Source organism: Triticum aestivum, chromosome 5D (genome assembly GCF_018294505.1).
Source record: "Triticum aestivum cultivar Chinese Spring chromosome 5D, IWGSC CS RefSeq v2.1, whole genome shotgun sequence".
Taxonomy (NCBI): domain Eukaryota; kingdom Viridiplantae; phylum Streptophyta; class Magnoliopsida; order Poales; family Poaceae; genus Triticum; species Triticum aestivum.
This window is the reverse complement of record NC_057808.1, coordinates 368,360,740-368,375,257: the sequence shown is the minus strand read 5'-3', so window position 1 is coordinate 368,375,257 and position 14,518 is coordinate 368,360,740. Positions and strand designations below refer to the sequence as shown.

General features: G+C 40.5%; 1 protein-coding gene across 1 annotated transcript; it reads left to right on the top strand.

The window, feature by feature from the left end:
* Window positions 1-12,663: 12,663 nt before the first annotated feature.
* On the top strand, window positions 12,664-13,624 carry LOC123124958 (uncharacterized). The gene is made up of 2 exons (XM_044545503.1): window positions 12,664-13,141; window positions 13,238-13,624. The coding sequence occupies exons 1-2, from the start codon at window positions 12,683-12,685 to the stop codon at window positions 13,289-13,291; spliced, it is 513 nt and encodes a 170-aa protein (XP_044401438.1). The 5' UTR covers window positions 12,664-12,682; the 3' UTR covers window positions 13,292-13,624.
* Window positions 13,625-14,518: the final 894 nt, after the last annotated feature.

The window sequence follows — 14,518 nt, the reverse complement described above, 5'->3', positions numbered from 1 at the left end:
CAAAGCCCCAAACATCAAAAGATTCAACAACAAGTGAATAATTCATAGGCATTTCCTGACGCTTACCGATATTAACTATTCTTTGACATTCATCACAAGACAAGACAAACTTACGGGCATCCTTGAAAAGAGTAGGCCAATAAAAACCAAATTGTAATACCTTATGCGCAGTTCTATCTCCTGCATGATGTCCCCTGTAGGCTTTGGAGTGACACTTCCGTAGGATTTTTTCCTATTCATGCTCAGGTACACAACATCTAATAATACCATCTACTCCCTCTTTATAAAGATGTGGGTCGTCCCAAAAGTAATGTCTTAAGTCATAGAAGATTTTTTTTTCTTTTGTTGGTATGTGAAACTAGGTGCTATAAATTTAGCAACGATATAATTAGCATAGTCATCATACCAAGGAGTATTATGAGAAGCATTTATTACAGCTAGTTGTTCATCAGGGAAGCTATCATCAATAGGTAGTGGGTCCTCAAGAATATTTTCTAACCTAGACAAGTTATCAGCTACGGGGTTCTCAGCTCCTTTCCTATCAGTGATATGTAAGTCAAATTCTTGTAGAAAGAGAACCCACCTGATGAGTCTAGGTTTAGCATCTTTCTTTTCCATAAGATATTTTATAGCAGTATGATCGGTGTGAACAATTACTTTGGAATCAACAATGTAAGATCTAAATTTATCACAAGCGAACACAACTGCTAAGAATTCTTTCTCAGTAGTAGCATAATTTCTTTGGGCACTTTCTAGAGTTTTGCTAGAATAATGGATAACGTTTAATTTCTTATCAACTCTTTGTCCTAGAACAGCACCAACAGCATAATCACTAGCATCACACATAATTTCAAAAGGCAAGTTCCAATCAGGTGGTTGAACAATAGGTCCAAAAGTTAAGGTTTTCTTAAGTGTTTCAAAGGCTTCTACACAATCATCATCAAAAACAAATGGAACATCCTTTTGTAAAAGATTAGTAAGAGGCCTAGAAATTTAGAGAAGTATTTAATAAACCTCCTATAGAAACCAGCATGACCATGGAAACTAAGAATACCTTTAATGTCTTTAGGACATGGCATTTTCTCAATTGCATCAACTTTAGCTTTATCCACCTTAATACCTCGTTCAGAAATTTTATGCCTCAAGACAATGCCTTCATTAACCATAAGTGACACTTCTCCCAATTCAAGACAAGATTAGTTTGTTCATATCTCTACAAAACTCGATCAAGGTTGCTTAAGCGATCATCAAAAGAAGTTCCGTAAATGGAGAAATCATCCATGAAAACCTCAACAATCTTTTCACAAAAATCAGAGATACATCAGTCATACATCTTTGTAAGGTAGCAGGTGCATTACATAAACCAAAGGGCATACGTCTATAAGCATAAGTTCCAAAAGGGCAAGTAAAGGTGGTTTTCTCTTGATCAGGTTGTGAAACAGATATTTGAGAGAAACCAGAATATCCATCAAGAAAACAGAAGTTTGTGTGCTTAGATAATCTTTCTAGCATTTGATCAATGAAAGGCAGAGGGTAATGATCTTTTCTAGTGGATTTGTTTAATTTCCTAAAATCAATTACCATTCGATAGCCAGTCAATATTCTTTGTGGGATAAGTTCATTTTTATCATTAGGAACAACAGTAATACCTCCTTTCTTAGGGACACAATGAACATGACTTACCCATCTACTATCAGCTATGGGATAGATTATACCTGCTTCCAGAAGCTTTAGTATTTCAGTTCGTACCACTCCTTTCATCTTAGGATTCAAACGTCGTTGGTGATCAACAATGGGTTTAGCATCAAGTTCCATATTAATCTTGGGCTGACAGAGAGTGGGACTAATACCCTTAAGATCATCAAGAGTATATCCAATAGCAGTAGGGTGCTTCCTCGGAATTTTTAATAATCTCTCTTCTTCGTGTTCTGAAAGGTTAGCACTAATAATAACAGGATATATTTTTTTCTCATCAAGATAAGCATACTTCAGAGTGTGAGGCAATTGTTTTAATTCAAACACAGGATCGCCTTTAGGTGGAGGAGGACCTCCTAGAGTTTCAATAGGCACATTGTGTTTAAGGATAGGTTGTTGTTCAAATAATATTTTATCTATTTCATTTCTTTCACGCAAGTGCATATCATTTTCATGGTCTAGCAAATATTGTTCTAAAGGATCAGTAGGAGGTACGTCCATAGAAGCAAGACCAATTATTTCATCCTTACTAGGTAATTCTTTATCATGAGGTTGTCTACCAAACTTAGATAAATTAAACTCATGAGACAGATCACCAAAATTAATACTGATAGTTTCTTTATGGCAATCTATCTTAGCATTGACAGTGTTCAAGAAAGGTCTTCCAAAAATTATGGGACAAAAAACATCTTGTGGGGAACCAAGAACTAGAAAATCAGTATGGTATTTTATTTTCCCACAGAAGACTTCAACATCTCTAACAATCCCGAGCGGTGTGATGGTATTTCTATTAGCAAGTAATAGTAACATCTATGTCTTCTATTTCCACGGGTGCTATACCATTCATAATTTCTTGGTATAAGGTAAAAGGAATAGCTCTCACACTAGCACCCGAATCACATAAACCATGATAGCAATTATCTCCAATTTTAACTGAGATGACAGGCATGCCAACAACAGGTCTATTCTTATCTTTAGTGTCGGGTTTAGCAATTCTAGCAGCTTCATCACAAAATTCAATAACATGCCCATCAACATTTTCGACCAAGAGATCTTTAACCATAGCAACACTAGGTTCTAATTTAATTTGTTCAAAGGGTTTAGGTGCTTTAATATTACTTTTGCGAACCACTGTTGATACATTAGCATGTTCCTTTATCCTAACAGGGAAATGTGGTTTTTCAATATAAGCAGTAGGAACTATTGGATCAACATTGTAAATGATAGTTTCATCTTTAGGTATAATCGGTTCTTTAATTTGTTCTTTAATAGGGGGATGATATTAAACCACTTCTCCTTAGGGAGATCAACATGAGTAGCAAATGATTCACAAAAAGAGGCTACTATCTCAGAGTCAAGTCTATATTTAGTGCTAAACTTATGAAAAGCATCGGTATTCATGAAAGATTTAACACAATCAAACTCAAGCTTAATACCTGACTCTTTACCTTCGTCAAGTTCCCAATCTTCAGAGTTGCATTTAATTCTTTCTGAAAGATCCCACCTGAATTCAATAGTCTTCTTCATAAAAGAACCAGCACAAGAAGTATCGAGCATGGATTGATCATTACGAGAAAGCCGAGCATAAAAGTTCTGAATGATAATTTCTCTTGAGAGCTCGTGATTGGGGCATGAATATAACATTGACTTAAGCCTCCCCCAAGCTAGAGCGACACTTTCTCCTTCATGAGGCCAAAAATTATATATATATATATATATATAATTCCGATCACGATGAACTAGATGCATAGGATAAAACTTTTGGTGAAATTCCAATTTCAATCGATTCCAGTTCCAAGATCCAATATCATAGCATAGCCTATACCATGCCAATGCTTTTCCCTTCAAAGATAAAGGGAAAACCTTCTACTTAACTTCATCTCCGGGTAAACCTGCAAGCTTAAATACTCCACAAATTTCATCCACATGTATCAAATGCATATCGGGATTCTTCGTTCTGTCTCCTGCATAAGGATTAGCCATTAGTTGCTCTATCATACCCGAAGAAATTTCATAACTCATATTTTCAGTAGGTGCAGTAGGTTTAGGGGAAACTCTTTGTGTTTCCAGTCGAGGTGACCCCTCAAAGGATTGTTTTCCATAGTAATAAGTGACAATAAATTTCAGCACGTAATATAAATTTTTCCTTACCGATTTCCACTTACCAAGAGTGCTTCACTCCCCAGCAACGGCGCCAAAAAAGAGTCTTGATGACCCACAACTATAGGGGATCAATCGTAGTCCTTTCGATAAGTAAGAGTGTCGAACCCAGCGAGGAGCAGAAGGAAATGACAAGCGGTTTTCAGTAAGATAATTTCTGCAAGCACTGAAGTTGTCGGTAACAAGTAGTTTGATAGTAAGATAATTTGTAAAGAACAAGTAATGGTAATGGTAAATAAAGTGCAGGAAGGTAGCCCAATCCTTTTTGTAGCAAAGGACAGGCTGGAACGGTCTCGTATAATAAGCCCCTTTCATCATGTTGGTTTGATTCGCGTTCGCTACTTTGATAATTTGATATGTGGGTGGACCGGTGCTTGGGTGTTGTTCTTACTTGAACAAGCCTCCCACTTATGATTAACCCCCTCGCAAGCATCCGCAACTATGAAAGAAGAATTAAGATAACAATCTAACCATAGCATTAAACATGTGGATCCAAATCAGTCCCTTATAGAATAGCGCATAACTAGGGTTTAAGCTTCTGTCACTCTAGCAACCCATCATCTAATAACTACTCCACAATTCATTCCCTTAGGCCCAAAGATGGTGAAGTGTCATTTAGTCGACGTTAACATAACACCACTAAGGGAATCACAACATACATATCATCAAAATGTTGAATGAATATCAAATTCACATGATTACTTGCAACATGACTTCTCCCGTGGCCTCAAGAACAAAGGCAACTACTCACAAATAATATCCATGCTCAAGATCAGAGGAATATTAAATAGCATAATGGATCTGAACATATAATCTTCCAACAAATAAACCATCTAGCATCAACTACAAGATGTAATCAACACTACTAGTCACCCACAGGTACTAATCTGAGGTTCCGATACAAAGATTGAACACAAGAGATGAACAAGGGTTTTGAGATGAGATGGTGTTGTTGAAGATGTTGATGAAGATTGGCCTCCCAATTATGAGAGGATTGTTGGTGATGACGATGGCTTCGATTTCCCCCTTCGGGAGGGAAGTTCCACCGGCGGAATCGCTCCGCTGGAGGGCAAAAGTACTCTTGTCCAAGTTCCGCTTCGAGACGGCGGCGCTCCGTCCCGAAAGTCCTCTCCTTATTTTTTTAGGTCAAAATACCTTATATACCAGAAGATGGGCACTAGAGGTGGGCCAGGCTGCCCACTACCCACCAGGGCGCGCCTTGGTGCCTTGTGGGCGCCTGGGTTCCCCCCTCTAGTAGTTATTTTCTTCAGCATTTTTTATTTATACCAAAATAATTCTCCGTAAAATTTCAGCTCATTTGGATATGTGAAGAATAGGTATCTCTGACATAGCTTTTTCAGATCCAGAATTCCAGCTGCCGACATTCTCCCTCTTTGTGTAAACCTTGCATATTATGAGAGAAAAGGCATTAGAATTACTCCAAAAAGTGTTATAAAGAATAACAACAATATAAATAACAGTAGGAAAACATGATGCAAAATGGACGTATCAATAAGCCCCTTTCTTTCTATGTGTTCGGCTGAAACTTTTTGCTCCATATCATAGAAGACTAAATGATGGTTGAGTATGTGGACTTGCTAAAAAGCTCCTACATGAGACCCTTCCTGAAAACATGATGAATTGCAATTGCATTGTTGACTGAGAACATAGTTTGTTAGTTTTCAAGAAAGCTTATGCTTTATACTTCGATGTTGTGATGAATTGGTACTTGCTCATGAGGAGTTTTATGATAAAGTGTATTGCTGTTATAATAATGATCATCATGCTACTATGTTCGTATTTTGTTTTATCGACACCTCTCTCTCTCTCTAAACATGTGAACATGATTCTCAATATTGGCTTTCGCTTGAGGACAAGCAAGGTCTAAGCTTGGGGGAGTTGATACGTCCATTTTGCATCATGTTTTCCTACTATTATTTATAGAGTTTTTATTCAATATAACACTTTGTGGAGTATGTCTAATGCCTTTTCTTTCATAGTATTCAAGGTTTACACAAAGAGGGAGATTACCGGCAGCTGGAATTCTGGACCTGAAAAAGCTATGTCAGAGATACCTATTCTGCACATCTCCAAATGAGCTGAAATTTTACGGAGATTTATTTTGGAATATATAAAAAATATTGGAGAAAAGAAATACCAGAGGGGCTCACCCTGGTGCCCACTAGGCACCAGGGCGTGCCTACCCCCCTGGCGCGCCCTGGTGGATAGTGGGCCCCCTGGCCATACTCCGGTGCCCATCCTCTGGTATATAAGGTCATTTGCCCTAGAAAAAAATAAGGGGAGGACTTTCGGGACGGAGCGCCGCCGTCTCGAGGCGGAACTTCGGCAGGAGCACTTTTTCTCTCCGGTGGAGAGATTCCGCCGGGGATACTTCCCTCCAGGGGGGGGGGGAATCGAAGCTATCGTCATCACCAACACCCCTCTGATCGTGCGAGGGCCAATCTTCATCAACATCTTCAACAGCAGCATCTCATCTCAAAACCCTAGTTCATCTCTTGTGTTCAATCTTTGTATCAAAGCCTTAGATTGGTACCTGTGGGTGACTAGTAGTGTTGATTACATCTTGTGGTTGATGCTAGCCGGTTTATTTGGTGGAAGATTATATGTTCAGATCTATTATGCTATTCAATACCCCTCTGATCTTGAGCATGTATATGTTTTGTGAGTAGTTACTTTTGTTTTTGAGGACATGGGAGAAGTCTTTTCATAAGTAATCATGTGAATTTGATATTCGTTCGATATTTTGATGGTATGTATGTTGTGATTCCCTTAGTGGTATTATGTGAACGTCGACTACATGACACTTCACCATATTTGGGCCTAAGGGAATGCATTGTGGAGTAGTTATTATATGATGGGTTGCTAGAGTGACAGAAACTTAAACCCTAGTTTATGCGCTATTCCGTAAGGGGCTGATTTGGATCCATATGTTTAATGCTATGGTTAGATTTTATCTTAATTCTTCTTTCGTAGTTGCGGATGCTTGCGAGAGGGGTTAATCATAAGTGGTAGGCTTGTTCAAGTAAGAACAACACCCAAACACCGGTCCACCCACATATCAAATTATCAAAGTAGCGAACGCGAATCAAACCAACATGATGAAAGTGACTAGATGAGATTCCCGTGTGTCCTAAAAACGATTTGCTTACTATAAGAGACCATTCCAGCCTGTCCTTTGCTATAAAAAGGATTGGGCTACCTTGCTGCACCTATTGTTACTGATGCTACTTATTACTTTTTACAAATTATCTTGCTATCAAACTACCTGTTACCGATAATTTCCGTGCCTACAGAAATTACCTTGCTGAAAACCGCTTGTCATTTCCTTCTGCTCCTCGTTAGGTTTGACACTCTTACTTATCGAAAGGACTACGATTGATCCCCTATACTTGTGGGTCATCAAGCAGCAACATACATATCATGAAAATATTGAACGAATACCAACATCACAGGGTTACTTATAACAAGACTTCTCCCATGTCCTCAAGAACAAAAGTAACTACTCACAAATCATATTCATGTTCAAGATCAGAGGGGTATTGAATATGCTTGAGGATCTAAACATTTAATCTCCCGCCAAATAAACCAACTAGCATCAACTACAAGATGTAATCAACACTATTAGCAGCCCACAAGTAACAATCTGAGATTTTGGGACAAAGATTGAATACAAGAGATGAACTAGGGTTTGAGATGAGATGGTTCTGGTGAAGATGTTGATGAAGATTGGTCCTCCCATGATGAGAGGATCGTTGGTGATGTCGATGGCTTCAATTTCCCCCTCCCGGAGGTAAGTGTCCCCGGCGGAATCGCTCCGCCGGAGAGCAAAAATGGTCCTGCCCAAGTTCTGCCTCGAGACGGTAGCGCTTCATCCCGAAAGTCTTCTTCTAATTTTTTTCTAGAGAAAATGGCTTCATATAGCAAAAGATGGGCACCGAAGGCCTGCCAAGGGGCCCACAAGCTCGGTAGGCGCGCCCAAGGGGTAGGGCACGCCCCCTGAGCTTGTCGCTCCCTAGTGCCCACCTCCTGGTATTTCTTCTGCCAATATTTTTTATATATTCCAAAATAATTCTCCGCAAATTTTCAAGTCATTTGGAGTTGTGCAGAATAGCTATCTCTGTTGTAGCCTTTTCCGGTCCAGAATTCCAGCTACTGGCAATCTTCCTCTTCATTTGAAACTTGCAAAATAAGAGAGAAAAGGCATAAGAATATTATCATAAAGTGAAATAATGACCCTAAACATAATAAATAATAGTAGGAAAACATGATGTAAAATGGATGTATCAATGACGACAAGTACTATCCAACAACGATGGAGAAGAAATGCCAATAGGATAAGGAAGAGGACCTTCCACAAATATGAATCGGCGGACTCTCCAACACCAAAAACGCAAAGATGATGCATACGAACTCCATTTTTTATGAGCTTGAGTTTGAACAATAAGCCAAATACAAACTCTAAAACCTCACATAGAGAAAAATCAAATAAGAACCAAGAAAGATGATGCCAATGATGGGTTTGAGCTCTCTAGGAACGATACGATCAAGCTACTCACTCGAGAGCCCCACTGATAGTAGGAAAATCGATCCTATAACCCGGTCTTCAACTAACACCATGAGACCGGTAAAATAGAAAACCTATCAAGGATAAACCTTTGCCTTGTGCATAGTCCACTTGAGCTAGATGATGACGATCTTGTCCTCCTCAAGCTGGACCACCTTTCTTGATTGCGCAGGCTCGATGAAGACTAGTAGATTGCTCCCCCATACTCTACTATAGGTGAGCCACTCTTTTGCACATCTTCACAAATCCAGTGTCACCATAATGGATGGCAAGCTTCAAGCACGTGATCTCTTCGTGTTGCTCCACTTGAACTTGCACAACGCAACCTTGATGACGATCACCACTTGATGTCATCCTCCATGCATTATATGATATCTTCCTTTTGATGCACGCCCATGGAAACATACCTAACCCCACAAAGAACTCTAACGTAGACCATGTGTTAGTACACAAAGCGTAATGAACAATGCTTACCATACCATGGGATCACTTGATCCCTCTCGGTACATCTTCGATGCTTTGTGTGTTGATCAACTTGATTCACTCTTTGACTTAGTCTTGATCAACCTTGTATCTTATCTTTTCCTTATAACCTTGAAACCAACAAATGGTTTTCAAGCAAAGCTATGGAAAAATCCTTCAAATACAACTCAAGGCAACCATTACTTCATGGAGATTGTCATCAATTACCAAAATAAACATGGGGCACCATGCTCTTTCACACGGTCTTAGGGCTTGGCGGTGATGATGGCTACACGGGTGAGTCCGACCATGCATGGCGACGGGGCTTCAGGCATCAATCGATTAGATGAGAGTGAGCAAGGGAGGGGGAGAAGTGCCTTAGGGTTTCATGTGGGGCTCGAGGGCGATGCTCTAATCCATCCACGAGGCTGGGGGGTGGATGCTGCATGGGCATCCGCGGCATGAGCAAGCGCGCAGCCTCCAGCGCAACGCAGGTGAGCAGGAGGTTAGGGATGAGTGGTTGTTGGGCTGGGCCGCACACTGTGCACTCATGGCCCGGTCCAATAGTGAGCCTTTTTCTCCCTTTCTTTCCGGTTTTGATTTTATTTTCTGTTTTCTATTCATCTCAGCTAGCAAACGGTTTTTGTTAAATGTGAAACTTAGCACATAAATACTAGACAATGTTTTGAAACAGCACACAAAGCTTCATGCCAATTGAAGTTATTTAAATTTATGTATGCATTTAAATGGTTCGAATAAGTGTTGCGAGTGCACTTTAAATATTGCTAGGGGCATTTTGGTAATTCAAATAGGGTTGATTTCATCCTGAAAAATACATGGGGATTATTTGGAATATTGCCAACATATTTGTTTTTCTCTTTGAATAAATAATATTTGGTCTTGCATTTTGAATTTTAATTTGAATTGAATTTGGGACATGTGGCATTTAAGCTTTGCAAAACATGATGACTTGGCATATTTAAAGGGAAATCATTGTAGCTTAATTACGGGGGTATTACAATTGGTAAGAGGAAAACGAATAGTCAATGATTGTGGCATCTTGGAGTACATGACAAGTCTCCTGGATCTTTCCGTGGTCCACCCCTGAACCGACAAGAGGGGTTCCTCAGCCCCGCACACCAGACCAGGAGACGCCATGGTGAGAGGCCCCTAGCCGGGACACCATCAGCATGATTGGCCCGACATGAAGACATGACTAGAGATCCGAACTGGGCTCCCTCTCTGGCTGACACAACCCCTCGCTGGCGCGCCAACTGATGATACAAAAAACATCGACGTCCTTGGTTGGGTGGAGAGTGTAGTCGAAAGTACCAAAGGATATCATACACGGGGAGTTTACCGAGGTTCTGGCCCTCATGGTTGAGGTAATATCCTACTCCTGCTTTTGATTGAAATGATGGTGAAAAACAGCTCACATGAGGGGGTTTACAAAGATATGGTGTTTATAGCTACTGAGTTGGAGTCGATCCCTACGCTATCCCCTGGTCTCACCATATAAAGGACGATGAGACCTAGGGTTACAAGGACCCTATCCTACTTTGTCAGGTCGGCGGGAGGAGTTCCAACTTGTGCTTCAAGACACCCTAGTTTCCATGACAGGCTCCTAGCCACAGTCGGAGGCCTCAAAGACCCTAGGACCAGGCCACTATCTGGAATACCACCCGTCAGGCCATCCACAGTGTAGTACGCCGTCATGCGGGGATCGACATGGCCCGGACATGAGGGTGGTTTATAGGTTGATCGTATTCTAGGAAATTTCATTTACTTCTTACTAATAAAAGTTTGTTTGTATTTTTTGCCTCTGTGAATTGAAGTACTGTGCCTATACTTAAAGATGTATGCAATTCTAAAGAAATCTAGATGTTTTAAACATGTATAGGAGTTTGCCAAGAAAAAAAAGAAGCAGAGGTAGGCTGAACTAGTTTGTGGGAGCTATATCTCGCTTAGTGTATGTGCTCCTTTCGTCTCGTGTGAAACTTTGTCCCCACGCTGTTGCTACTGGCTAACCTATTTACGTCATTTTTTTGTTCATCAAGTTTCGTTCGAGTTTGCTGGGTTTCATTCGTGGTTTTCTTTTGGGTTTTTTGTGTGCATTTCTTTTCAGGTTTTCAATGCTGGAGTCCGCTTTATTTGTTTTTTGTTTTTTGGTTTTTCTTTGGGTATTTTATTATTTCTTCACCGGTTTTCTTGTTTCCTTTTTATTTGTTTTTATTCTTTTGTTTCTTGCTCGGGTTTTCTTTTTTGCACTCTTTTTCTCCACTTTTCTTGTTCCCTTTTCTCTTTGGTTTTCTTTTATTCTTTCTTTGGTTTTTCTTTTATTTATTTTTATTTTGCATTTTTCTGTTTCTTTCTTAGTTTTCATCAATTTTCTTCGCTTGTCGTTGATTTTTTTTTCACGCTGTTTCAAAGGTTTCTTTGGGTTTTCCGCTTCTTTGTTCTGTAGTGTTTTTTGATTCTTCTGTTTTCAACGATTTTTTCCTCGTTTCTTCAACACATGTGTACATTTTTTATACACATTTTTACATTTGCGTATACATTAGGAACATTTTTTTGTACATGTTTACATTTTTTAAATACATGATTAACATTTAAAAATTATGTTTGTTGACTACTTTTTTCATACACATTGTACATATTTGGTATATATAAGGAACACGTTTTAATACATGTTTAATATTTATTTTTGAATAGTTTGGATTGCTTACCACGTGTATCACATGGTACATGTTTAATATTTTTTAAATATATGATTAATTTTTTAAAATGATCAAGATTTTTTAAAAAATTATATTTTTTCTATACATTAGAAACATTTTTGTACATGTTAAACATTTTATAAATGGATGATTCACAATTTTTCAAATACTTGTGTTAGATGCCTACTTTTCTCATACACATTATACATTTTCGGTATACACTAGGAACAACTTTTTATACATGGTTATCTTTTTGGAAATATAACATCAATTTTGTATATACACGTCTAACATTTTTTAAATACATGATTAGCTGATTCCTTTGGAATCATGACCTTTACCACAACGGTGTCGTTCATGGATCAAATTATTTCATGGATTGTTTTCAAAAGCTTGATTAATATTTTTCAAATACATGATCAACTTTTTTCATCCACACTGTATTTTTTTGTATACATTTTTCATATGCATGAGAGTTTTTTTTTCTAAACACACTTAACATTTTACAAATGCTAGATTAACATTTTTCAAATTTTTTGTGTAGAGTGTTTTTCGTAATATATATGTATTTATAATATTTGATAGTATAAACAAAAATGAAAAAACAAAAACCGAAAATGTGAAAAAACAGAAAAGAAATTTGACTCTGTGGGCTCCTGCGACCTGGGCTGGCCCAGTCTCGCGTTCCCTGCTTTATGGTGTGCACACGAGTTGGTAGGCTGGCCCGTAACTATAACAAACTGCATGGCCCAATCGCTATCTTCCTGCCAAGAAGTCCCGCCCATGACTGACGGCCGACAGTTCTTATACGCTAAAAAAATGACAGCCGACAGTGGCCCCGCCACGTGGAGCCACTCCCTCTTGCGGAGCAATACACGTATTTCAGTTGTCTTTAATTCGAACTGCGTCACTGCAGTTCTACGTACCCGAACCTACACGTGTTGCGCGCGAAGGATCGTTGCAGCAAAACTCCACGCAACCAAAGTCCGAAGAGAAATCTTACTCGTCCATAGGCCTCGCGGCAGTCGCATCAACTGGGGCATCTTTCAGAGTCTGAAGTCCCATGTCGCCCTCTTCCCCTACGCTAGACGCTCCGGGAACCGCAGCGGCGTCGTCGTCGTCGTCGTGCTTCGCTCTAGCATGGCACGTATGGAGCGTATGCGCGCTCCACGTCGCGCTCGTCCTCTCCTCCGTGGCCGCCGCCGCCCTCATCGTCGTGCTCCTCCCCTTCGCCTGCACGGCCGCCTCCCTCTGGCTCGTCTGCGCGATCGCGGCGCGGTTCCTCTCGTGCTCCGCCTCCTTCGCGCCGCTGGATTGGACGGCACAGCACGCCGACGGCGACGACGCGTACTCGTGTGAAGAGGGGGAGGAGCAAGGCGGGGGAGCGGAGCTGGAAACACGCGGCCGAGAGTGCGCCGCTGCTTACATCGATGGAGCCCACGAGTCCATCGATCCTTACATTGATGAGCAAGATCGTCGGTTTCTGTTGGTGGACACTGGGAACTACTACTACTGCAAAAAGGTGAGCGAGCATTTCTTATCGATCCCTGCAATCTGTTTTCGGCTGTTGTTCGTAGTACTATTGGCTTAGTTACTGGACTGGACCGTGTGCATGCAGTTCTACGATCTCCTGGCTTTCTGGAGACGCAAAGAGAGAGACTGGAGAAGGTGAACAGTACACGCGATGGCACATACAGGTTCAGGCGCCCAGGGTAGTGTGATTACGATGTGCTTATCTGCAAAGACTGCAATGGGCTGCAAGGTCCGATTGTTCTGGTGCAGACTGCAAGCAAGGTCCGGTTGTGGGTGTGCTTCTGCCCGGGTCCAGGCCCATTTGGGAACCGCTCTGATCTCTAGTTTTGTTTTTTTAGTGTACGGCCCGGTCTCTAGTCACTAGTAGAAAAAGGGTCAAATGTCAAGCACATTAGTGCCGGTTTGCTTTTGAGCCGGCACTAATGTGTGCATTAGTGTCGGTTCCAACGGCTAGCCAACCGCTTTCATTAGTACCGGTTCGTGGCCGACCTTTAGCACCGGTTCGTGCCACGGACCGGTACTAAAGTGAGTGGTGGCAGGATGTTGTCAGTCCGGGGCCCCTCCAGCACCTTTAGTACCGGTTCATGGCACGAACCGGTGCTAAAGGTCGTCCTACATAAACCCTTCGTCCACCTGAGCTCGCTCTGTTCTTCCCCTTTTCCCTCTCCTATCTGTTCTTCCCCTCTTCCTCTCGAGCTCATCATACATTTTGCCCAAAATTTATCAAGATTTGAAGGCCCCCATCCATTCAAATGATCACAAAGATTAGCAACTTTGTCCTTTCATCTCTCATTGCTAGATTAGTTCTTGCAATGCTTTGTATAGTGATTAATTTATGAGTTTAGTAATTTGGTAGAAAATATATGTGCTAGTATTTGATTTATATGCAATTTGTGGTCAAAACTAACACTTAGTTTGCATATGTAGGTGTGGTTTACTTAGTGCCTTCTAAATCTCCGTCGTAACCACAGTCAATCGCCCGCACCGTTCCATCGCCGGCACCACCTTGTGGTGAGCCTCTTGTTCATGAATGTTTTACATTACCAAATTGATGTTTGTGTGATTTGGATATATAGTTACTTGTATAATTATCTTACCCGTACGTTGTTTGTTATACATAGTGCCATGGTTTTGATATCCGTCCCCGTCGGCCCTCGTCCTTGTTATGATTCGGATGTGGTATATTCTCTTTTAAAACTAGTTGCATTTCGTGTTTATGACAAATTATGCCCATCAAGTTGACATAGATATTTTTGTCTAGGAGGTTTGTGAACCGGAAATTCCAACCGACCCTATTGTCGAGAGGTTAAATTTAGTTGAAACAGAAAACGAGTATTTGAAAGAAAAATTGAAAAGAATTGAGGGG